Source organism: Episyrphus balteatus, chromosome 4 (genome assembly GCF_945859705.1).
Source record: "Episyrphus balteatus chromosome 4, idEpiBalt1.1, whole genome shotgun sequence".
Classification (NCBI taxonomy): Eukaryota; Metazoa; Arthropoda; class Insecta; order Diptera; family Syrphidae; genus Episyrphus; species Episyrphus balteatus.
In genome coordinates this window covers 83,333,582-83,361,200 of record NC_079137.1, presented here as the reverse complement: position 1 = coordinate 83,361,200, position 27,619 = coordinate 83,333,582, and the positions used below count along the sequence as shown (strand labels likewise).

The 27,619-nt window shown below is 30.3% G+C and overlaps 1 protein-coding gene across 1 annotated transcript; it reads left to right on the top strand.

Moving 5' to 3' along the window:
* The first annotated feature begins 199 nt into the window (after nt 1–199).
* LOC129917707 (adenylate cyclase type 2) lies at nt 200–26,748 on the top strand. Its single transcript, XM_055997771.1, has 22 exons — nt 200–342; nt 3,489–3,633; nt 6,791–6,924; nt 6,983–7,180; nt 7,240–7,362; nt 7,450–7,644; nt 7,716–7,937; nt 10,388–10,515; nt 10,572–10,730; nt 12,365–12,497; nt 12,565–12,961; nt 15,180–15,284; nt 15,469–15,599; nt 15,661–15,887; nt 15,963–16,164; nt 18,583–18,857; nt 18,918–19,080; nt 19,581–19,793; nt 19,897–20,001; nt 23,865–24,107; nt 26,256–26,404; nt 26,463–26,748. The coding sequence occupies exons 2-21, from the start codon at nt 3,537–3,539 to the stop codon at nt 26,385–26,387; spliced, it is 3,582 nt and encodes a 1,193-aa protein (XP_055853746.1). The 5' UTR covers nt 200–342; nt 3,489–3,536; the 3' UTR covers nt 26,388–26,404; nt 26,463–26,748.
* The last annotated feature ends 871 nt before the right edge of the window (nt 26,749–27,619 follow it).

The following is a 27,619-nucleotide window of genomic DNA, read 5'->3' as shown; positions in this document are numbered from 1 at the left end:
TTGTTTTGTTTTTTTTTTTCACATATATATGTATTGATTGTTTTGGTTTCGCTTTTAAAATAAACATGCGTGCTGAGAGAGGTGTCAAAGCCAACATCCCTTATGCTCATCTCCTTTCTGATTTACTGAATAACAAACGCGCAACACAATATTTTTGAAATTAAAAGAAAGCTTTTCTATTAGAGAAATAGACTGTGGAGGTGCAAAAGCAAATCTCAATGTTAACTACAAATTTAGTTTGCATCGCACCGCCCGCCGTTTCTAAGCAATCGGAATCCAAAGTGTCACACACCAAAAAAAAAATATCAAACGGCTAATTTTCTTAATTAAATTAGAGAGCGTGTAAGCATTACAAAAATGTATAGAATAATAATAAATAAAATAAATACGACGGAAAAGTTAAAGAATTTAAAGCGTCACTATGCAACATTAGTACATGTGCTTTTCTATTCAAAATAAATTTGAGTACAAATAAATTGACAAAACCAAAACTGTCGAACAACTTTTCCCACTCTTGATTCCTTTTAATAATAAATTTATTGTTTTTATTCAGTGATTTATCAAAGAAGTGTATTTTTAGATAAGTCGTCGAGAAATCATACTAAAGTATTGCCAACGAAATATAGAAGTGATTTAATATAAAACGTTACACAGAATTTATTCATATTCGTGAGAATCGTCTTAAGCGATATAATCTATAAGCAAGATTATAAATTTGTAGCCCAAATATAACAGCGACATAAAATAATTTTTTAGTTTTTTCTACATTCTCTTACCTACTCTGTCTTAATTTTCCAGTCACAAACTTTTATAGTTTACGTATTTTAATGTTGCAGAGCTAATTTTTCATAATTAAAAGAAAACAAAAGTATAAGAATAGTGTGTGAACTGTGAATACTGAATATATTTCTGAAGGCGTATAGGCGAGGATATTTTCAGAAATTTTTTTGTAAAGAACTCAGCCTGATTGCTTGTGAGATAATCAGTGAATTATACCTACATATTTTTTGGTGAAAATATTGTGCGCTATTAATTGGTGGTGAAAGATATTAAATATATAATGCTGAATAAAAAAAGTTTGATGTCAAATTGAGCCTTGATACGTATTTTGAATTGAACGGCAAATCAGCAGTCACAAGAGATTTTATTTGTGCAATATCAATTTAAACGAAGGAACCCCGCTAGATTTCACGAGAACTGATGACTACCTACTTACTAATTCCTATCTTTTTTCTTCTAAGGGGGAATGAATTGCGGCGTGTTTTGTTCGTAAATTAATGTTAATTTTCAAGCAAGTTTCCATTGTGTGAAAATGGTTTATACATACTTAGAAATTTATTATACCTTTTAGCAATACAGGGAGAAGTGCAGTTTCATCAATTCTTTACACAAAAAAAATGCCATTCATAAATGGGTTATTAAAAAAGAAAATGTGTAAGAACTTGTGATAGAAATCAAAGAGCAATTAGAAGTTTGTACAGGTAGTAATTATCTGGGTGACCTTGTGTAGTTCAAATTTTAGTCCGAAAAATGTTTTTTTTTCACGTTTAAATCCCCCATAACAATGTAGGTATAGTTGATGTACTCCCTATATTTATGATTATATCAACTGCAAATGTTCCTTAATAAAGTTTGTGGATTTTAAAGAATTAACTATAAACTATAAGTTTTTGTGAAATTTCAAAAGTATTTTTTTTTTCTTATAAGCGCCATTTCTTTTGGGAGAAGTATACTGAAATTGCCTTTGAGACCAAAATTCAAACTTTTTGCATCGGTTTTGTAGGTTTTTTTCTGACGGAAAAAAATGCACTGCAATGAGTTTTTGGGCTTTTGTTAGGTTGGATCGAAAGACCTGTGCTAACTCCTTGGTGCGCGAAAAATCGCTACATCTTCAATGGAAATATTGAATATGATCCAGTAAAAGAAGATCAAATTTTATATAATTTTAGCGTAACCACAATTCTATTTGCCAAAATATATTGAAGGGTATTTCCATGGGAGGGTTTTGGAATGCTTTTGTAGGCTTTTCTTCTTATTTATTTAACTTTTCCCTAAGTTAAGCATTTTAATACATTAACATTTGGTATATTTGTTTGTTTCATTGTTTTCAATATTAAAAGTATTCTAACTATTGTGCTGTCTGAGAATATATTCAAATAAGATGTAACGGGTGTGACGTTAGAAAGTCACACCCGTTACATCTTATTTGAAAATATTCTCAGACAGCACAGTAGTTAGAATACTTTTAATATTAAAAACAATGAAACAAATTAATATCTATACTTAAAGTTAATGTATTAAAATGTTTAAGTTAGTGAATAGTATATAATATAATTAAATCGAAAAATCTGCCCAAAGTCTTTAATGGTATTACCCTGAAATACCTAGATAACTGGAAATTTTTCGAAAAAGTAGATAAGGAAATTTTTTTCAGAATTTAGACCACAAGTATGTAGCTGATGCAACTGGAAGTTGTTATACTCACGAACAAAAAAATAATAAAAAAATATTTTTATTTTAAGTGCAACGTATCTGGGCGAAACGCTTTGGAGTTGAGGTCACTTAAACTTTAAAATTGTGTTTTTTGTATTCGTTAACCATTCCAAACCCAAGCTATGAAAATCAATATTCAAAAATGTTTTTTTCAGCATTATCGTGTCAAAAACATCACAACTAAGAAATAATAGCAAAAAGCTACTTTCCAAAATAATAAATAGCAAAACTAATGTGTTACTCTCATGTTGCATGTAAGTAACATGCACTTCCTATGACCACTAAAAAGAGTCGGACAACTGAGAAAATAACTTTTTATGAAACTATTATGAATGCTACTTCTTCTAAGCCAAAAAACAAAACACTTTGGGCGTTAACATTTTTTATATCTTTTTTTTCAAAATTATGACCATATATAAAAAAAAAATGTTTGCAAAAAAAAAATGTGAATTTCATTCCCTTTTTTTGATGAAAAAAAAAATATTAAAGGTACCTATGATATTTGACTAACTTTTTGTAATAATCCAGTAACTAGGCATTATTATCTTTCAATAATGCCATCGAAACCTAAAAAAATATTTAATGGAATATTTTTTACGAATTTTAAAAAATATGTTACATGAGAGTAACGCTGGGTCCGAAAGGGTTAAATTTGTTTTCTCAGTCAATTTACAATCGATTTTTATGAAAACTCATCGTTCGAATAAAAAATAAATATAATTTTAAAATAATAATTAAAATTAACATGTTCTAATACAAGTATGAACTTATGTGCTTAAAATCGATGTCAAAGTGTCATGTTTTATATATCTTTGGAAATGTCTGAGTGGCTTCATTCCTAAATGAATAACTAAATTGGATGAAAATTTCATTGATACTATTTTCAATGAAACTTAACAGCAAATAGTGGATTTAATCTCAAAGCGTCTAAAAAAATATTTTATTAACTAAGTATGTATTTATTAAAAATATAATATAAATACATTCCATTCCAGTGATTCGAGGAGCTAAGAAATGAATGTTTAGGGAGAATCATAATCAAAATGTCTCAACAAAAAGGAGGGGCACCGAAGATTGGCAGTTTAAACAATACCTTGAAAAGAGTTGTGAAAAATGTTGATAAGGACACTGAAAATTCAGGTAAATATATATCAATTAAAATTTAATGTTTGTATCAAGCGTTTAGAGTAATAATGGGTCAAGTCCACTTCTCTACAAATGGATGTTTTAATGTCTTTAACATTAAGTGTTTCGTTTTATCTTAAATAGAATGAAAGAACCAAATTTTGGAGGTATAGAGCTATTGATCTGTGAAACATTTTTTTCAAAAGTAACTTTGTTCCTGAGATAAAGCATCAAGAAGTTATTTTTTAGTGATTTTCATTCAAAATCTGTTAAAAAAAAGTTCAACATTCAAGAAAAGGAGGAGTAATCGTTTCGGGAGCCATTTAATATTACATTCGATTTAGTTTTCGTTTCAAACCGCTCTTTTTTTCAAATGGCGTTTTTTAAAGACTATTTTTAAGTTTTATTTTAATCTTGGATTTTCAGCATTCAAAAAAATTCACCGAAAATTTTATGTTCTTCCCGTTAGCCGAGCTTTTTCTTTAATTTTGCTCGGGGATAGAGCTGTTTTTGACGCTTTTTTCATAAATTTTCATTTTTCCTGGGGTGTTAAAGCTTCTATTGTTCCTCCTTTGAAGTTTTTTTTCGTAGGAGGCACTGTTTTTTAAATAATTTCTTTCAAAATAGTCACTTCATCCTATTTTTTTGGCAATGGGGCTTATGGAAAAGCCTTTGGAATCCAACGCGTCATTTTTCCCTTATTCTCTCGCGCTCAGAACTTTTTTTTAACAGATTTTGAATGAAAATCACTAAAAAATAACTTCTTGATGCTTTATCTTCCAACTTTAATCAAATCAGCGCAATAGATCTCGCCAAACTAACTAATTTAAGGTGTGCGTCTAATCATGTGAACCCAAAAAAGCTGCCCTTTTTCTTACATCTCAGACAAGAAGGACTAAAAAGTACCGTTAACTTCCACTCACCCACTATTTCTTTTTGATTTTTTATTAAGAACTAAATAACCATTCTAATAAACACATTTTTTTTGGTTATTCTTGCACACACACAAAAAAAAATTAAATTTATGTAAACGAAAATTGGTGCGTCTAACCATGTGAACCGCACTGTATACATATTTAAAAAAATAGTATTACTATATGAATAACTATTTATTGAAGTAACACCGGGAAAAATCCGCTATGATTTGGTGTGGAGCTAGAGTCGCTTTTCAGAATTGTGTATTCGTTGCCAAAAAATCCCTTTAAATGATTTTTGATTACTAAGTAACCGAAACTATGGGAAAAATTCTATCCATGTTTGTTTTTTGTTTTTGTCTTGGTCCTGTTTTGTGTTAGGTTTGTGTTTGTTTAATTTTTGTTTTTTTTTTTAGACCTGATTTTTCAATCGTCGCGTCAGTTAGACTATCAGAAGAATAATGTCAATATTAAACTTAACTGGGGTTTATCTGGTTAGTGAAAAATTGGCTCTTAATATTTTAAAAATAAGTTGAATTAATATAATAATTTAAATTTACTCTTATTTGAAAGGATTTGTTTTTTGTTATTTATTAGATGGAAAGAAGGTGAAGATTTTGTTCAATTATTGGGTGCAACTGTTTATTTTGATTAGAGTGTGTAAGCATCGAGATCGAAGTTCTTATTCGCATTATTTGCACTTTTTCCAAGTGCACCGTGGTGTATACTTGCTATTTTTTGTATTAACTTTTTTTTAATATTTAATATTTAATTTTATTATATTATAATAATTATTATAATTAATATTTTATTGCGTAAAAGGTGAAAAGGTTCGTGTTTTCTATATCCTTTAGTTGCAAATGAGATGATAGTAAAGGAAGCTCTTAAGGTGGTCCCGAAATAAAAAACATTTTTTGGTTTTTTGTTCTTTTTCTTAATAGAGAAGATATACATATCTGAGTGTCTCTATTAGACGGTTGGGAATTGAATCATAAAGTTTTTTTAAATAGTCTAGCGAAATCTCGTCCGAGGCATCACGGATAGCTTCAATTAAGGTGTCCTTGTCTTCAAATTGTCTACCGCCTTCATGTCGCCATGACCATACGTTTTCGATTATGTTCAAATCCGGTGAATAGGGTAGGCATGGCAAAGGCTCTACGTTTTCTGAGGAAATCCAGCTTTTCACAACCCAGGAAGTGTGGATGGGGCATTGTGTTGTTGGAAAATCCATCAAGGCAAAATGTTTTTCATCTTTGGAAATGACCCTTTCAACAAACATTTGTTGCTGTTTCCGTTCATTGTATCAGAATGTAAACGGGTTGAGAACTAAGATCAATACGGTCTATAAAAATATAAATAACCTCCTACATGGAATTATTGCTCTTACTGAAACGTGGTTAAACAGTTCTTTTCTGAGCACTGGACTTTTTGACGGGTCATATCAAATCTTTAGACGTGATAGACATAACTCAAATGATATATAAAAAGTTGGTTGCGGAATTTTGCTAGCTGTTAAAAACAATTTTATCTGCACACTCGTTGACGATTTTACTTCTACAGACGCTGAAATAATAGCTATTAAAATAAAATTGGAAACTGGCTACCTATATAAATATCTCAAAATAACTCTTATATTGAGTACTACCAACGATGTTAATTTCATGCTTTTATCACAAAGTGCAAGATTTTGTTGCTTAGCCGCCTCACTATTATATATTTTATAAAGATTTTTGTAGAAACTATAACAATTTTGAATTATGTAAAATACAAAAATAGACCCTAAAGCCAATTTTTGATGGTCTCAGATACCTACACCATAAATAGGTAAAATTTGTATAAGTTTGCGATCTATACCTTAAATATATAGATTTTAATAATTTTCTTAGCAGTTAAATGTCTGTTTTTGAGTTTTTTGTAATTCTGAAAGGATCTTTATATGCCTAAGATGGAATTTGAAAACATTTAAATATTTCAATAGGTTTATGAAAAACTGTCACTCATATGATCTCGTTACGCTTGAGCAGACACAAGGAATAACACAAAATGAATAAAATAAAAAAAATAATATATTCTTGGACAATAACCGGAGATGATATTATCAAAAGTTAAACTTTGCTTATAAATAACTTCCAATTTTGTAATGCCTCAAGATTTATTTAAAAGGCTTAAACAATAAGACCAAGTAAAGCTAGCTTAACCACTAAATTAATTGCAAATTTGCCATGCCACATACATTTTCAATTCTGTGATTTTTTTAGCGGAAAATGCCCACTTGGATGATTTGTATACGAGATACAGACAGAGGTTACGAAAATCGCTCTTTATATCAGGCCTGTCCATTTCACTGACAACATGTTTACTATCCATTTTATTTGGATTGCTTCAGGACTATGTAACTACATATTAAAAGTACACAATTTCGAGATAAAATTCCTTTTTATTTGTTTCAGAATATTATCCATATAACACTACTTATAATCGCGGGGCTTGTCTCGGGTTGTATCCTTGTAGCTCTTCAATTTCCTGCAGTTTTAAGTTCACCTGTTGCAGCACTAGCGTTTGCAATAATCACTACATTTTCCCTTGGTATTATAGCAGCCATTACAGGAGATGAATTGGCGCCTCTTCCAATTTTTGCAGTTTTTCTGGTAAATAGATACATAGAATTTGTTTTGTAATAACACAAATTGTAACACTTTGAACTTAGGGAATTCATACGATGCTTCCGATCTCATGGCCCGTTTCATTGGTATTGGCGTTATTCATGACAATTTTTCATGTGGTTCATAAGATCGGTTTCAGCTCAGGGTTTTCGCCTGATATCGATATGGTAGGTTTCATAATGTTGTGGCTTTGATTTCTTTGCAATCTTAAAGACATAATTATGTACATCTAATGATCATTGAAATTTTTGTAGCTAATTGCTGAGGTTATCATGTTAGCAACTGCATCGATTTCTGGTTTGTATTATAGAATAATGTCAGATGCGGCACATAATCGGACAGTAGACGGAACACGTACTGGCATAGAACAAAGAGTCAAACTGGAGTGTGAACGCGAACAACAGGAACAACTTCTTTTAAGCGTTATACCTGCTTACATAGCAGCTGAGGTATGATATGTGACGAGTTATAATGGTGATGTCATCTAAAAGTTTAACTTTAATGCATCTGGAACAACAAGGTTAAAAGAAGTATAATGTTAAAAATGGCTGATGCATGCCAGCGCGCTGGTGGACAAGCTTATTCAGCTCGATTTCATGAGCTTCACGTTCAGCGTCATAATAATGTTTCAATTTTGTATGCGGACATTGTAAACTTTACTCCTCTCTCAGAGCAACTAACAGCCAGTGACTTGGTCAAAACACTTAATGATCTTTTCGGCCGTTTTGATCAAATCGCGCAAGTAAGTTAATATTTATCAATGACGAAAAAAAATCACAATTCTTTATCTGCGTGAAATGTTTTTAATGTGTATGTGTATGTTATTAAAATGCATGTGCTTATCATATGGGTGATTCTCATTTAAATATTTTTTTAAACAAAGGACTCGTAGTATACCTCAAAGACCTCATACCTCATACGGGTTTGCTTTCCGTACTTCATACAGAAAGGATGAAAGCCAACAAATTTTGATGACCTGAACAAATTCTTCAGTCATAATAGCTGCGTTCCTTTGGAAATATTTATCTACTTTTTAGTACTTAAAACTACTTTGATCTACTTTGCTATACTGAAAAAGTAGTTCAAAGCAGCTTTAAGTACTAAAAAGTAGATAAATATTTCCAAAGGAACGCAGCTAATGTGTATGTCCTAGAGGTACAATTCAAAACTATTCAGCGATCAAAATCAGCAAAATGTTCACATACGCCACAGTGATCCCTGCCTTGTGGAATTATATCGAATTTTCTATCTCCACACTTTTATAAGACAGTATATCATATCATAGTATATATATCGGGAGACCTACCCCTGGCGAACACTATTTTGGAAAACGCGAATTGATCTACATATATCTTCCAAACTTTTATTTTGACCGAATAAGTTATCTGATCAATGTTGTAGCTAACATAAATATCACATTCTGTGCATACACTATTTTTCCTTGAAATCAATATTTTTGAGGTTATGTCATTTTATTTTTTCGGTTTTTTAAATTTTGCTCAGTCCCTATGATAGTAACATTATTTTTTCTTATCATAAAAGTTGTAGAGCGTCAAATTTACAATTGTTACAATTGTTGTTCAAACCAAAGATATAGAACTTAAAAAAGCAGTCCCACCTCAATATAGTTGAAAAATATAATATGATTTATCAATGAGGTCAAAACAAAAAAAAAGGATATAAGAGGAGGTTCTTTTTCCCATCATTTTGGTGGTATGGGCAATTTTCTACAAAAATTGACTTAGGGCCATTTGCTGAATCGAAACTTAATAATTTATGTTCAACATAAACTCTTATTCTCTACTTTTTCCTCTGCGTAAACTGTCACATAAGGATTTATGTTGAACTTAAATGCTTAAGTTTCGATTCAGCAAACGGCTCTTAAAGTGATAAAAAATAAGTAATACTTACAATATCGTGGTATATTTCTTTTAAAGTGAAACATCGTATAATCTTCAAAAGTATATCAAACAATTGGAAATATGCTCTACAACTTTTGTGGTAATACTTACAATATCGTGGTATTTTTCTTTTAAAGTGAAACATCGTATAATCTTCAAAAGTATATCAAACAATTGGAAATATGCTCTACAACTTTTATGATAAGAAAAAATGATGTTACTATAATTTATAGGGCCTGAAAAAAATTAAAAAAACCGAAAAGAAAATGACATAACCTCAAAAATATTGATCTGTGTATGCGCAGAAAACGATATTTATTTTAGCTACAACTTTGGTTAGATAACTTATTCGGTCAAAACAAAAGTTTGGGAGATATAGATCAATTCGCGTTTTCCAAAATGGCGGATTTAGCCAGGGGGGTGGTGTTCCGAAAAGCAGTACTTAAGCTTTTCGAATACCTTTCTTTCAGATTTGAAAAATATTGGTTCCAATTGAAACATTATCCTTTTTATGAAAGGTCGATTTTCAAACTCTATCATCAACGTACAATGTAAATGAATTCTTGCGAAACATTTATTTGATATGTGATATTTTTTCTTAATTTTCCGCACATTGCAAGTAATAACATTCATGCTTCTGGCTTGAGGGGGCGTTGTGTGTAGTGTTTAGAATATTAATAGCTAATCTCAGAGAAAAATTTCATATAAAACGAATCAAACACAATACTACACAGAGAAAAATAGACCACATAAAATAGAACAAAAACAATAAGATTTCTCTATGGTTTTCATCCAAGAAGGAAAACTTATTAAAACAATCGGGGTTTCCTTATTGTTTTAAAATCTGCAAAAAAATAAAAAAAAACGATGACCAGACTGGGAATCGAACTGGAGACTTCAAATCATTAGTCGCCCACCTTACCACCTGAACCAACCTGCCATGAAAATATTGATCGCGATTTTTGTTCTAGTGCTAAGTTGCAAAAAAAATCAACTTTTCAGTCAAATTTTAATAAGATTTTCTCTATAAAAATAATAAGAAATCTCCTTAAAAAAACCTTATTAATCGTTGATTTTAATAAGATTTCCTTATGAAATGTATGGGCGGTAAAACAATATGGCAATCTGTTAGTTTTTAGCGGGTCATATTTTTCTCTGTGTACATGACGAATCACAGTTAACGGAGAATCACCCATATGTACCAATGATATATATGTGTGTGTATGGTGTATATGTTATGTAATTGTGATTTTTGCATAATGTATTTAACGAAATCAATTTAAACTTGCAGGAAAATCAATGTTTACGTATTAAAATTTTAGGAGATTGTTATTATTGTGTATCTGGTTTGCCAATATCAAGACCACAGCACGCTGCTAATTGTGTTAATATGGGCTTGCAGATGATTGACGCCATTAAGTAATTAACCTATTATTGATTTTAGGTATAATATTATTATATCTTGAAAAATCTAGGCATGTTCGGGAAGCTACCGGTATCAATGTTGATATGCGGATTGGAATTCATACAGGGAATGTATTGTGTGGAGTTCTTGGTTTAAGAAAATGGCAGTTTGATGTATGGAGCGATGATGTTACAACAGCTAATCATATGGAAAGTGGTGGCGTAGCTGGGTATGTTTTTTTATTATTCTTCAATTTCTTGTTTCTGCTTTAAATATGCATACACTCGTAGCGTAAAATGTAATATTGTCAACGTTGATTCAATGTTGAAAAAATTTACACGATAATCTTTCAATTAAAGTTGAAACATTTTAAATGAATTTTAAAATTTGAATCAGACTTCAGCTTTAGTTGCATTAAATTACACTAATTTTCAACAGTGTTATAGCCTGTTGGAAAAGCACTCGCCTAGTGCTCTAGGAGTTGTAAGATCCCCATGCCACATTGCGGGTGGCAAAGGTGCAGTGGATGTAGAGCTTAACTGCTAACCTAGCTTCAACTTGACGTCGCCCGTGGAATTATATGAGATAATAATCATCTGATTCTGAATTAACTGTACCAACAAAAAAAACTTTCCTATCTTTCTATATTGTCTTCAACGCAAAATCATTCCGAAAAATAGTTAAATCAATTTGGTTTTCGTATCAAGGGAACAAGCTATCGAACTACTAAATGCAATGGAAATATTCAAGTACTGTAAGATTGCACTCGCTTACAGAGAAAAAATAAATAAATAAATTTAAAACTCAAATTCAATTTAAAACTATAATCATTGTACTAGGAGTAAAATTTGAATACAAAGTTATTATTGTAGATCTTTGATATGCTTTTTAATAAAAGTTGTCTTTTTGTCACCCTTTTTACATTTTGAGGTATGAGACTATTGTTTAGTAAATATAGTTGGTTTTTGACTCAGACTTTTTTGAACTGACAGAACCTTTTCAAAAAATATAACCCTATTTTATTAGTTTTCAGTAAATGCATTATAAGTTTAAATTCATATTTAATAATGACTTAAAATTTATTAAAGAATTATAGGGTGGGTGGCGGAGTTCACTCAGTTTCCCTAATAATTGTTGTGTTTTCCAATCAGCAATCAAAGAGGTATTAATTTGGCTAAACGAAAATGTGATATGTATGTACATACATCGGAAACCGTAATCTTTTTTGATTACTTACCCCGTAACTGGTCGCGACTGTCGCATCTCATTATCTGGCCTTATTCAGATCTGAAACGCTCAATTGACTGCTATCTCTGAGCAGGTGGTCATTGACTCCTGAATAGGTGATATAACTCAACACTTTTTTATGTGCAAAAACGCCACATAACTCTGCGTAATCTTAAACGATTTCTATAGAAGTTGTTAAGATAAAAAAGAAGGTAACATTCAGCAACTTTTCCATGTTCAGCTCTTTACTTTACCGAAGATAAAAGTCATCAAGTTTAACAGAGGCATCTTCAAGCTCCACCGCTTTATTAAAAGAGTGACGAAATTCAATGCAATAGAATACTGACCGATTTTGTTTTTCATCTTACTAATGTAGGTACTGTATTTAAAAAAGAATAATTTTGGTCAACCACACGATATAAAATTGTATGTTTTAGTATTTAAGACTAGCAAGATTTCGCTCATATTGGTACATCATTTTTTTAATACAGTACTTTCGAAATGGAACCATGTCAAATACAGTATTTCGAACCAAACCTTCCCAAATGTCTCTCTATTAATATTGAACTTCTTTGCATATTATGTATAGTAATTTAGAAATAATATACCTATATACAAACTTTGGAAATATTTTAGGAGAGTTCATATAACAAAACAAACTCTTTCGTATCTTGGCGGTAAATTTGAAGTTGAACCAGGGAACGGCGGCTCTCGTGACTTCTATCTTTCTGACCATAAATTAGAGACTTATTTAATTATTCCACCAAAGGTAAAACTACGCAATATTATATTGATGATAATTAAAAGTACATTTATAGAAATTGTTTAATTCACAGAAACAATATGACCTTCCACGAGTTGTAGAGACACTCAATACACCTTCCCCAAAGGAAACAACAAGTTATCTACCGTTGAATCAAATTTCAATTATAGAGACAGAAGACTCAGAAGAATTGGTGAATAGCGATAAAAGCCATTTGTCCCTTAACATAGAGGATAATTTAAAATGTCTACCACCAAACTCATTAAACATAACATGCAACGATGAATCCAAAACATTATGTAAAAATAAAGACCTGAGTAACGTACGCGAAATTGAAACAATTATTGAACCTAGCGTGAAATCTACCCTCTCAAGTGAAAGCAAAAATCCGAAAAGTGAAGTGGGCGGTAATACTTTTGAAGAAAGTTTAACAGAAAAAGAAAAAGGAAAACGGAAACTTTCAGTGCAAGGTAAAATTGAATTTAATGTCACAATGTCAAAATAACAGGTACATTGGTACATTACATATACCTACCTACATACATTTGTTTGTACATTTATATGTATTTATATAACGTTAATAATGAATTTAATTATTTATTAATTATTATTTTGTTCAAATTATTTCCGGTTATTATTGATGATTTTTTTTTTGACGTCGGTCGGTAACACTCCTTTATAACGTTTCTTTTCCAAGTTTGGAACCAATATGTATTTTAGAACAATTAACCTCTTCTTACGGACTCAACATTAGCATTGGTACAACTGTACCATTAGCTTAAATTTTTTTTTCAAATTACGCTATTTGCTTGTTTTTCGTTAAAATGCAGTTGAAAACATTAATTGGTAGGTATCTTGCATGGATCATTGATAGATGAATAAGATGTGAAATTCTTGCAGACCCTAGTGGTGTAATTCCAAAATTAATTGGTTGTCACGAGATATCTTCCTTGATTTATAAATCCATTTATGAATCCATCTAATCATAATTATGCTCTTAAAGAGGCGTTTTTAATTAATTTCGCTGTCAAAAGCAAACAATTAAACCGTATTGAATTTAACTTTTTTGATTGGTGAAAGAAAAGTCCATTATTTGATAACGATTTTTCTAAAAAAAATCCCTTGTTTAAAAATATGCATTGTTAGTATAGGTACTTTATTTTGGTATTACACCACTAGAGTAGAGTAATTCAAAACAGAACAAAAAATAGTCCAGAAAAATTTTATAAATATATGTACAGTACATATTGATTAGGTGTTTTTATAGACAATGACAAATGTGAGTTTTCGTTTGACTATCAAAAACATTTGAACAAAGTGTCACAACAATTATTATAAATACAGTCAAATAACGTGATAAGAAAGATAAAGCTAACATGCTAATGAAGATATTTTAAAAACCAATTTTCTACTTAAAAAATTCAAAGTACCCTAAATTTCCAAAAATTAATTTTTTTCTCTGTCATTTGTCCACCTCGAGTTCTTAACATATACCAAAAATCGTTGTTTGTCCACCCTCCGTTTAGAATAGAGATGCGTTCCTATCTCTGGTTTAGAAGATATTCAAAAACTTTTTAATATCTTCTAAACGTAGGGTGGACAAAATGATTTTTTATTTGCATCCATTTATTGAGGAGAACAAAAGATTGCAATTTAAAATTTTGAAAACAAAAAAAACTATCGAAGTGGACAAACGATTGCATTTGGTTTTCCTTCCTATTTCATTTGACCGTTTTAGACGTTTTTTCATTTTTCAGACATCCTATAAAAAAGGGTTCTTTATCTTGATCTTAACGCAAATTCAAAGCAAATATATTTGTTTTAATAACGAAGAAAAAAATAACAAAAATAATAAAAAATTATTAAAATTATTTTTATTGAATTATATTTGTTTTATTTAACATTATTTATTTTCTGTTAATTATGTATTTATTTATTTTTATTTAATATTAAAAACTTGCGTTATGATTACTACGCACAAAAAAAAAGTTACGTATACACCACAGTGACTTTCGTAGTTTCCTCTTATTTAATCATTGACTGCATAGTAAAACCATCTGACGTTTTTTGACCATTCACGTAGGGTCATTTTAAATCATAAAATTTAAAAACATACATAATTGATTGGTTTTGATCATCATCATCACTAAATCAACAACGCAGAGGGTTACTGTAGAACAATTTTTCTCCTAGAATATCACCTAGAATCACCCCTTAAATTTTCCTTATTTAATGCGGGACACCCTGTATATATATAGGTACCATTCGGAAGCTGTATTGTAGCTCTCGTAAATTTGCGAACCTAATATTTCAAAAGAAAAAAGTTTCAATGTTTCATAACTTAATTAGTTATAACTTAATAAATATGTAGGTACATACAAATAAAATGTAGGCGTATTATTTTCTTAGGAAGGTACCTACATATGTTTGAAATAAATAGATGATACAAATTTCAAAGTACATTATGTATTTTGTTCATGTTAAAGCATAAACCCTCTGTAAAATGTTCAACTTTATACATTTTTACAGTTTATTCATTTTACCCATATAATGATTATCATTGCACTTAATTTATTTATTTATGTGACTTTTCACAGTTGACCCTTATTTAGAAACATAACTTCGTATAACAATGTTGTTTTTTTTTATTTCATGTTAATGTTTGACACACAACCTGATTCAATGCAGGAATTATGGCTTTTGGTGATAGACGCCGGTCGTCCGGGGCTTTCATGGACAGTAGAAAGCACTCAATCACGAATGGAGAAAGTTTTCGTTCTATCGGAGGCACTGGTAAGCTTCAAGAATCAGTTTATGAAATTCAAAGGACTTTTTCGTTTTCATTTTGATGTATTGATATAAAGTTATGAATTGTGCTGTGATGACATATACCTTCTATTTATAGCTTGCATGTGTTTGTGTTGTTTTTGCCAGTTGAATAATTTTTAAAAATAGTTCTTGCCATATTCTGTTTCAGCCACACCCGGAGGCCCACCCACACGACACAGACCATCATCAAAAATGACAAAGTATGTAGAATGCTGGGGTGCAGATAAACCTTTTGCCAACATAGCTGAATCAAAGTTAGTTAAAAATATCGGACTTGCGGTAAATAGCCAATAGATTAAACAAAAACTGTGGAAACTAAAATGTATACAAATAAATATAGAGCATTGCTATGATAGAGTCTAATCTCTTGCCACCAGAGAGAAGATGTTCAAACTTTAACTGTTTCGGACCTCCAACAGAGTTGAAACCAATAACAATGTGGTACCGGAACTCTTCCCGTGAAACCCTATACCGAGCTCAACCCGATCCCCATTTCCGATATGATTTGTTCTGTGCGTTTAGTATATTTTTGCTGCTAGCAATAATTCAATTGAAAGTACTTGAACTGTAAGTAGTGTTTTTTTTTTTTGTTATATGTAAACAAATTAAAAGTCTTTCATCACATTAAATTATTCAAATTAGAAACGTAGCTTTGTTGGGGTCCATTGGAGCAAGTGCAATATGTTTTGGACTATTTCTATATCTTTGTAACGTAAAAGTTTTAGAGAATTCTTCGACTCCAACTTATAGTCCAGGTCAAGTTGTAGCCAGTAGCCGTACAGTAAGATTGTCTATGTTTTTGGTAGTTAATGCTCTAGTTTCATCTTGTTCTGTTTTTAGTGTGGTAAGTCCTAAGCTTAAATATTTATTATTTGTTTCATCTCTAAATAAACAAGCCTACATTAATATTTGTTATTGAATGTTTGTAGATGTTAATTGTATGTATGTATGTAAATTTGTATAAAATCGTTCGTTAAGTATTTAAATCATAGTTTTCGGGCCTGAGTGAAAACGTAATGAGTCCATTTGACTCGTATATTTAATTTAAAAATTAAATCAAATTAAAAGTTCAAAAAATGATCTTAAAAAAAAGTAAAAAATAACTTTTTTGTTCGAAATCAATTACATATGTATCCCATTTTTTACAAAAAAAAAAGTAATATGCATTGCATATAAAAACTTCAACACATCATAAATGCAGATACATGCGATTAGGTTTCCACGCTAAGTCGATGATATGTTATTCCAATGTCGAGTTTCTTTCAAATATGGATATGCATGGATATCTTTATCTGATAACAAAAAACGAATCTTGCAGAAATTTTGAAGGATTCATTAATAGACACTGGTCTGCAAGGAAATCCTCCTTTAAATAAAACCATACTTTTCTAAAGGATTTTTGTATGCTGATTCCGAATCTGAAGTCAGAATTGACCTAGCACGTCACGAATATGTATTCTCATTAGAAAATCTCAAAAACCCATTTATTGCTGTTTTCGAAGAAATATTTTGGCACAATGTAATCTTTTTCAATTAAAAAGGTTTATGAAAGAACTTGTTTTTTTCTTTCAAATTCAATTTCAATCTTCTCAATATCTCTTTTCTTCTCCGAGATATCTTAATTTAAGTAAGTTTAGTAGGTTTGGCATATCTTACCATAAAGAAACTGATCTCTAAAAATTAATATATCTTTCTCCCTAGAACAAAAGCATACTTTTCTAAAGGACTATAGTGTGCTGATTTTGAATCCGAACTCAAAAAATTTCGGTCAGCTCTGGTTTTTGAGATATAGTAGTTTTTTTTAGATTTTCTAAACAAAAACTTGATTTTGTGATACTTTAATGCAAATATCTTTTTTGAGTTCGGATTCTAACTCAGCACATCAAAAACTATAAGAACTATTCTTTCTAGGAGAAACAAATCTGAAGCTTTACAAGGCAGTTTATGGAATGGTTTATTACAAATAAGATATTTCTAAATAGAAAAATAGTATATAAAATTACAAAACACGTACAAATTTTGTTTAATGTATTTTATTTTGGTTTTCTTTACATATTTGACTTTTTAAATATAATAGGCATTTTCCTTAATTAAGATGCTTTTGTTCATGTAGGATTTACTAAAAAGTGAAGGATTTCGAAATGTCTGCATTTTTGTCAATCAGTATTTTAAAAAATGAGTAAACATGAATGTAATATATTTGGTGTCAATCGATAGGTCATATTATGAAGAATAAGTCCTCCAAATTTGAGCTCAATGCGACAAATAGTTTTAATTTTATACAAGTTCAAATGAATTTAAAAGGGTGATTTTTTAGAAACTACTCACATTTTTCAAAAATCATTTTTACAAAAATGGTACCTGAAACCAGATTTAGATCAGAAAAGTCTAATCTTTCATAATATCAAAAAATTATTTGAAGGAGAAAAAAAAGTTAAATTTTGCAGACCAGTGTAGATTAATCTATCTTTTAATGATTTTAATATTAACTTTTGACTAGCAAACAATTTTTATTAACCTTAAAATGCCGGAAAAGTTTAAAAAAAAATACAAGTTACAATTTACAAAAAAAAACTTTTTGATCAATTTTTCATTTGTCGTGAAGACCTACATACTTGAAACAAAAATTTCAGATAAAGATGTGTTTTTGAGGAAAATTATTAATTTTACCACCTCTTTTTATTTCAAGTGAGAACTTTGTGGCTAGTTATGTATTCATTTAATATAATTGTACTGCAAAAATTATAATTGTAAATTAACTTATAATTATTCAATTATACCTAATATTAATATTGAAGGCGTGTATTAAAGACTTGTACGTACTCATTTACACTATCAATATCAAATCTTTCAAAAAAGAGATATTCCAATACAAGCACTCGCAATACCAAAAGAAATTATTCTTTTCTAAAAAGAACATGTTTTGTTGTTAACGCTACATTTATTTAAAGGAATTCGACAAAAGATTGACACATCAGCACTTTAGAAAAATTAAAATGGTAATATAATATAATATCATTACATGATATGAAACTTAAATTTCTTGCGAAATCTGAGAACACTAAAATCGTATTGTTTTGACACAGGCTTATACAAAATTCCTTCAACGTTTTCTGCTTCCTAATACTCAACTTATTTATTGTAAGTTCATAAATATTGTAGACATTCCGTTAATACACTTAATGAGAGTCGAAAGCTAAACTAACAAGTCTTAATCCTTATCCATTAACATTAAAAAAACCCAAGCCAATAACTTTTGTAGATCAACTTCTCTGGAGAAACTACTATTGATGTTCCCATTAGCTCGTATAACGACTCGGCGACATACCTACCACCTTCGCCAACAGTACACTTCTCACCAGCCCCAGCATATCTTCTTTGTTGCGCCTTAAGCCTCACATGTGTTTCGGCATTTCTTAGAGCTGGTTTCATTTTGAAACTAATTGTAATGGTGATAGCTGCATTGGCTGAGGTTATTGTGCTAGGATATAGTGATTTGTTTTCAGACTATAATAAATTGCATTCTGAAACCAGCATGTAAGCATGTTTTAAACAGCTTGGCTTTGACAAACAAATTAAATCATTTTTGTTACTTAGATTGCACCTCGAAGTGAAAGGGTTCATGTTTCTTTGTCTTATAATTGCTGTTTTGCATACGTTAGACCGGCAAGGAGAGTACGTTGCTCGAACGGATTTCTTATGGAAAGCAAAATTGAAGGTTGAACAAGAAGAAGTTGAAACTATGCGCGGTATCAATAAGGTAACATAAACATTTATGATAAAATTTTGAACAAATACTTGGGTGATTCTCAGCGAAATGAACATTTCTTCAATATTTTGTTTACTAATAATTGTGACACACTGGTGGTATAGATTGCATACTACGCTTAAACCCTAGTATCTTTACCATGGTACTGGGGCTTATACTTGCATGGTATTCACTGACACAGATGCGGTATAAACTTATACTATGGTTACTATACTAGAAGTGTGAGACACTGTTTATTTGCAGTAAATTTGAACATTAATTTAATGGTTTTCTTAAATGGACCTTCATGTACCTACCGCTTTCAAATAACGACTCAATTAATAAAAGAAGAAAAAAATTAACACATACAAAAAACGATGAATTTGCTTAGAATTACCCATTCAAGAAAACAACCCTAAAACAAATGAATTAATCAGTATCTTCAGAAATCAGACATCGAAAATTAATTTCGTAAACATTTTAAACGGGTCGTTATTTTCTACTCATTTCAGATTTTACTCGAAAATATACTTCCAGCTCACGTTGCTACACACTTTCTTCATCAGGATCGGTCTACTGAACTGTATCATGAAAGCTACTCTAGCGTAGCAGTAATGTTTGCTTCAATTCCTAATTACAAAGAGTTTTACGATGAAACTGATGTTAACAAACAGGGATTAGAATGCCTGCGGCTTTTGAACGAAATTATATGTGATTTTGATAAGGTATTTTATAAAACGTTTGTGTTTTTATTTATTTATTTATTTTTTTTTTTTTTTTAATTTCAAATAACAATTTTTTATGAGTTGCATTGAATGTTTATTTCAGCTCCTTCTTAAACCAAAGTTTAGCGGGATTGAAAAAATCAAAACTATCGCAAGTACATACATGTGTGCATCAGGGCTAAGGCCAGGAAAAGAAGATGGATCTACTGTAAGATTTATTCAATAGTTTATCAGCTCCATTCTTTTATTCGATTCACTTGAATAATTTCGTCAAATTGGTTTAAAAAATCTGCTCTTGTTTCTGTTTGTTTTTGAAAGTTTCAAGAAAAACTATATCTTTTTTAATTTAATTTTGACTTCCATTCATATTTTTGAATTTCATGTGAATCGGATATCAGAATAAGGTTGTATAATTTTAAAGAGATAAAATTAACAATTCATAGCTTTATTTGATACCATTTACCAAGTGTGCGTGCAAATAGGTGTAATTCTGACTAAAAATCTTGAGTATACTCGGAATGCTCCGTGGTACAAAAATTACTCCAGAAAAAAACATTTTTTACTCTTTTGTGGCGCGAAGGAACTCAAACCACAAAAAGTGCAAAAATAATAATATTTTTAAAATACAGATTTTCTACTGAGGAGGCGTGGTCCCTACCATTTGATTTATGAAATATATGTATGAAAAAGCTTAAGGTACCTACCTAATACAATCATACAACTGTCTCAAAAAGCATAGGAAATATCGAGAAAACAAAAATAACTATTGATTTTAAGTTCTTCTACAGTACTTTGCAAAAAATAGTAAAAAAAAAAATCTTAAAAAAGAGCCAAGTTTTCCTATGTTAAATTGATGCTCGCACAAACAGCACTGAGTTATAAAAGTGTACCAAGATCTAATGTTGGGTTTTATATTTGTATCAATTCAATTTTGATTATTTACTTGGCAATTTTTCTTTTAAGTACCAATTTTTAAAGTTGTTTATAAAACCAAAATTAAATTGGTACACTATTATATGTTTGTGCTTTTTATGCCAGTACTATTTTAACATATCAGAACTTGATTCTTCTTTAACAGTTATGTTTTTGTTGTGATTACTTTATATTTTTTTATGTACTCTGCTCTGTTATGCTTGTGTCTTAAGTTTAACAACTTTGAATGCACCTCATTTGCTTTAAGGTTACAAACTGCTTAATATATAATTTGGTCAAATGTATTAAGAATTAAGATAATAGATAAATGGTCACTGTGGTGTATGTGGAACTTTTGTTTGCAGTTAAAAGACAAAAACAATCAATGTTTTACTTTCTTGAGATAATAACTTATTCAAACCAGTTAATCTTGTTTGACATTTTGCTTAAGGTACCTACCTAATACTATCATACAACTGTCTCAAAAAGCATAGGAAATATCGAGAAAACAAAAATAACTATTGATTTTAAGTTCTTCTACAGTACTTTGCAAAAAATAGTAAAAAAAAAAATCTTAAAAAAGAGCCAAGTTTTCCTATGTTAAATTGATGCTCGCACAAACAGCACTGAGTTATAAAAGTGTACCAAGATCTAATGTTGGGTTTTATATTTGTATCAATTGAATTTTGATTATTTACTTGGCAATTTTTCAGTTAATCTTTTAAGTACCAATTTTTAAAGTTGTTTATAAAACCAAAATTAAATTGGTACACTATTATATGTTTGTGCTTTTTATGCCAGTACTATTTTAACATATCAGAACTTGATTCTTCTTTAACAGTTATGTTTTTGTTGTGATTACTTTATATTTTTTATGTACTCTGCTCTGTTATGCTTGTGTCTTAAGTTTAACAACTTTGAATGCACCTCATTTGCTTTAAGGTTACAAACTGCTTAATATATAATTTGGTCAAATGTATTAAGAATTAAGATAATAGATAAATGGTCACTGTGGTGTATGTGGAACTTTTGTTTGCAGTTAAAAGACAAAAACAATCAATGTTTTACTTTCTTGAGATAATAACTTATTCAAACCAGTTAATCTTGTTTGACATTTTTCTTACATTTGAAAGAATATGTTTAAATCATTGAATAATTACAAATAGAAGTGGACACCCAGGGAAACTTCCGCTGTAAAATTGTAGTCGCTAGTATCGTGCGTTGAATTAAAAAAGCAAATCCAACAATCCAAAAGCAAAGCCAACAATCCAAAAGCAAATCCAGCAACCCAAAATCAAATCCTAAACAGCTTATACATATAGATAAAAGTTTTCCTATTTCAAAAAGTGGAGATAGCCTAGAGGATAAGGTGCATGCCTGTTTAGTTTACCTGCCCAGGTTCGGATCTGACGGGAGATTGAGATTGTTTTTTTTTTTACATTACTAGAATAAAAATTAATTAAATTTCTCAAAAAAAATCTCCGCAAAAAAAAAAAAGTATCAAATTTTACCGGTATTCGAACCTAGGCCAGTAGGAGTAAAAGGCATCGGCCTTGTTCTCTAGACTAATACGACTTTTCAAAATACGAAAACTTATTTCAATATAAGCTCTTTGAAATGTATAATAATAATTATTAATTTTTTTATGAAGGTTTAAAAAAATTATTAGTTGAGACTCAACTCGAAAATACATGATAGTTGAGGCGCAAACCTGTAGTTCATCTATCTTCCGGTACTCTTATAGTCGCATGAGTAATCTGCGGTGTCACTTCTATTTGTAATTATTCAATGGTTTAAATCATTCAAATTGTTATTCTAAGGGACTTGGACCTTCAAATTGCTTTTTCGAGCGCTAATGATCATTGCTAGCCAAGATACTACTATTTAAAAAATCTCTAAAAATTCGGATTTTCTTTTGGCCCTTCATTGTTTAAACTACAGCCATGGCCAAAAGTATTAGCATTGAATAATTACAAATAGAAGTGACACCGCAGATTATATAGAATATATATACAATGTGTATATATATAATGGTATTAGGCACCCCAAAAAAAAGTCTTTTTTTAATACTGGAAGCTCGGATTTGTTTCATCTGCACGTGGGTGTCTTAAATATATACAACTTTAACAATTTATCCATTGGTTCTCATATTGTTTAAATGTGGCTTTGGGCCGATTTTACTATTTTTTATCACTCATTTTTAAAATAAGTCGGGAAAAGTGAAACCCCAAGCCTTAATTTTTCCTCCCATGTATTAAGGCAATCATGCTTCTTCTTCAGCACCAAATTTCTTTGGAATATATTGTTGCAAAAAGCAGGTAGAAGGATTTGAACACAAGTAGTTTTTTCTCAACGCACTCTCACTATATCTCGAAGAAAATTACTGCAAGTTCTTGTTTTCAGGTGAATGAGACCATGACGCAGCATTATACTGAAGCGGAAGCCTTCTAACTGTGAATACTTAAAGTTTTGTACAATTTGCTTCAGTTACTTCCAGCGCCTAATACTTCCAGGGGTGACTAATACTTTGGCCAAGACTGTATGTAGCTAGTGCAGAAAATCTGAAAAAAACTGGCTCTTACTTCACTTAGAGCTGCTTTATTTTCGGTTATAGGATAGAAAAATAATAAAACAGTTTGAAAAGTGCAAAAATGGTTTATAGGAGCTCTCATTAAAAAACAAAAAAAAATCAAATTCAAAATTTTTTTTAAATTCGAACAGCCAAATTTTTATCAAATTCGTTTACGAAAACCATTTTTTTTTTTTAATTGCGTAGATTATAAAACTGGTTTGATTACTACATCAGCGATATAAAATTTGGTATTAACCTTTAATATTCTTTTTGAACGAAAAAAATGTCCCTCGCACGCCATTTCGATAATAGTGATCTACATCTAATAAATAGGCCGCATCATTTTCAAATTTTGTTCGATATATATGATATCAATATATCAATGATAGCAAATTTGAACGAGAATGTTTTATTTAGCTTGTAAATAAAAGAAAAAAAAATGTATTTAAAGAATGCTATCTAATATTAATAACTTAAATAATTCTCTTTTCAAATCTTGCTTATGGGATTTTCAAATAATTATGAGCTTTGCTTATTATAGGTATTACCAAGAATTAATTTTGTTCTTATTGTAAAAACCATTTTAGGATGAAAGACGAACTGAAGAGCACAATGTAGTTATCCAAGTGGAATTCGCTATTGCTCTGATGGGTATTCTCGATTCAATAAATCGAGAATCATTTCAGAGATTCCGACTACGAATAGGATTAAATCATGGTTCAGTGATTGCAGGAGTTATTGGTGCACAAAAACCGCAGTATGATATATGGAGTAACACGGTGAATGTTGCATCTAGGATGGATTCATGTGGAGTTATGGGTCGCCTGCAGGTAAATATTTTATTATAAAACATAATAATATAAATAATAATATAATATAATATAAATTTTGTTTTGTATTTAGATTTTATGAAAATAAGCTGCATAAAAAAGCCTAATTTTTTGTTTAATACTTTCATGATTTAGAGCAATTTAGTTTATTAAGAAACTGTTCAAGACCTGCTATAGACTCCGTTGAGTTTACTTGGAATAGCTAATTGTTATGGTTTTATTTTTAATCACATCAAAAAAGTATGTATATGATTTTACAAATAAAACTGAAATTTGCAGTAAATAAAAAGAAAACTAGCAGCAGTTATGTGATTTTATTTTCAGAGTATAGTTTTAACTTTTAAGACACTAAACACATACATATGCTTTTTTTATCTTCTATCTATATATGTATATAAAAATTAAATGCTGTTCGTTAGTCTCGCTAAAACTCGAGAACGGCTTGACAGATTTTCCTAATTAAAATATTTGTGGAGGTGCAGTAAAGGTTTAAAAGGTCTTAACATACGCCTAACCTTAATAGGTACGGTGGTCCAACAAACATTTTTTTTTGGAACGATTCTTATAAAATTTTGTCTGCATATATGTCAGTCCCTCTATCCTAAGCTGCAGCCTAAACTAGAAAATTTTAAATTTTTATTAAATTTTAGGTTTACTTATAACTGAAGAATGGCTGAACCGATTTAGCTGAAAACTGATAGAAATGTTGGTAAGCACCAGGTGAAGGATAAAGGATACTTAAAAAAAAACTGCATTGTTAATCCATTTTGTTTTGGATAAAGCCCACTAGGCACTACAAGAATTTCGCATCTTAGGCATAAACAAAAAGTCGTCAATACACTGAGGGAAAAAACAACTTAACTTCAACGAAAACCACGTTAGTTCGATAATTTTAAAATCAAAGTAGGACATAGTTATTTTAAAGTGGTTTGTAGTTATAAATTAAGGAGGTACGTAAAAAAAAACAAATTGGCAGTCACTGGAAGATATTTTATGTTAGTTTTTTCAACATTTAATCTACGTTGAACATATTACATTTTACGTTGCGTTATTTCCTCAGAGTAGGAGGGTTCACACTGACTAACTTATCAGAAAAACGAGCTGTCGTTTGGTCTAATATAATGAATGCTTGAGTGAGCGAGCAATTTTGGCGGTTTAGAATAAAGATTAAGATGTAAATCAGTGATTTACATTTGTATTTCATCATCATCCAATTTAATTTTTAAACTCCTTGGATATACCTACTCCGTAATAGTCATGATTCAAGACATAAACCAAACCATACAACGGAACGCGTTTGGTGGTAAATAAATTGATGGACAATGTGATTTATGCTACAATTTCAATGGGATTTTCGAAGATGAGGAAATTCTCATTCCGAGGATTACCATGATACTTACTGACCAAAATGCCGTTTGTGTTTAAATGACTTCAATTTCCGGTCCGTCTTGCATTCGCCACTACCATTAATAAGTCAGAAGTTTAATCGTTGAAAGTTTGTGGTCAGAATCTGACCATGTGGTCAATTCTATGTGGCATGTTCAGGTTCAGGGTTCACGAGTTGGAAGAACATCTGTGTAACGTTAACGGCCATATTATTCACTAGTTTAAAAAATACATCTAGATGTAAAATTGTCAAATATCAAAAATAAATCCAAATCCCGATTTTAACTATGAAAATAGTTCAAAATTAGTTAAAAATTACTATTTTTTTCTCTGTGAAAAAGTAAATTTTATGGATTTGGATTTATTTTTGACATTTTAATTTCTTTACATCCAGATGTATTTTTTAAACTAGTCAATAATATGGCCGTAAATGTCGTCGATCACAAGGTGTTTCACTGAAGAGTGCAACCCATGCACCAAAATACATGTCCAACAGTACATTTTTAAAATAATTGATTTTTTTTGTCACTTATATTTACTATACTAACTTCCTCCTTATTTCCTTTAGGGGGGACAAAGTTCGCCGGGTCCGCTAGTATTAAATATATTATATGTATATGTATATTAGTATAAAATCAGCCCTTATTTAAGTTTAACGAGAACAAGATTTAACAATAAAAAGTCAATTTCACTTTTCCTCTATCATTACCTACATATCAAAAACTTTAAATTATTTCTCTTTTTGGTTTTTTTTTTCTGCAGACTACTGAAAGTACAGCAAAGATTCTAATGGATGCAGGATATACATGTGAATGTCGTGGGCCTATATTTGTGAAAGGCAAAGGAACATTAATCACTTACTTCGTCAAAACACCATTTGATGGGAAGCTGTAAAAACTATATACATTGATGTACATATTTAATACATATATTGAAATAAAAATAAGAAAAAAATTTCAGTTTTTTTAGATCAATCGCAAAACGTTCAATAAAATAATTTTGGATCGGCCCCAACTGAAAAAAATACCATTCTTTTTTCTATTCGGATGTTTAAAATGGCTTGAAAAACATTGACTAATTGAAGAATCATTGACATTCTGTGAATATTTGCGTCAAAAGTTTGGCAGTCCATTTTCTTACATTCATAATGGTAAATAGTGTAAATTAAGCCTACTTAAATAAATTGGAAAATTCGCGTTGTTTAATCGTTAAATCTGCACAACACTGAATTCGATATCAGGACGCATATAGCTATTAAAATAAGTACTAGCATTTTGTCTTTTAAAGTTTTTCTCAAGAATAAGTGCATGTTTGCAAAATGTAGGTATATTTTCTGTACTAATGTTCTTTATTATGTATTTTGGGTCTTAATTCCTCTTGAGGAATCTATCTCTCCGGACTATTATGTACAAAACCAAACTTTCTCATGTTCTTTTATCAGATAAATATAGCTTTTTTGTTTACCGAATACAAAGAAATGAATTCCCAAAGCCCCAAAATAATATTAGGTTTCATACAGCTAGAAATAATTTTAAATATCTACACCCAGAGAAAAAACGCATAGTAATTTTTAATCCGTTCTACATTGAATCAATGGTGAAAAATATATTCATTAATTTTCTAAAAAGTAGTCCTATGCTTAACTTACAGTTTGTCACATCAATTTTTATAAGTGAGATGGCACAGTGGTAAAGCACAAGCTTGTCAACCCAGGTATAGCAGGTTCGATCCCCAGCGGATGCTAGTTTAACTTTTTTTATTTTTTTAATGTGTGAACAACTTTGATTTAATGTGTGAACAACTTTGATTTAATGTGTGAACAACTTTGATTTAAAGTGTGCTACTTTGATTCAATCATTTTCCACTTTAGGCTAAAAATGTAGTGATTTTCCATTGATTCAAAGTGGTTTAGATTGATTTTACGTTGTTTTTTGGCTCAGTGTACGAATTGCAAATTTGAAATGGGATAGTATCTACGTTATTTTGACAAAATGAGACAAATTACGACGTTTTTATTAGTGAACGTTGACAATTTATTATTAGAAATAGATCACTTTATTAACCAAATCTCCTTACACCACGTACGTCAGACCTATCCTTGAATACGCCAGTCACGTTTGGTCTCG

Excerpts from the sequence above, each read along its gene's own strand:
- LOC129917707 (XM_055997771.1), top strand. The coding sequence starts at position 3,537 with ATGTCTCAACAAAAAGGAGGGGCACCGAAGATTGGCAGTTTAAACAAT. Across the intron at positions 10,731-12,364 it reads GAAAGTGGTGGCGTAGCTGG|GAGAGTTCATATAACAAAAC; the intron begins GTATGTTTTTTT and ends GAAATATTTTAG. Across the intron at positions 19,081-19,580 it reads CTATGCGCGGTATCAATAAG|ATTTTACTCGAAAATATACT; the intron begins GTAACATAAACA and ends TACTCATTTCAG.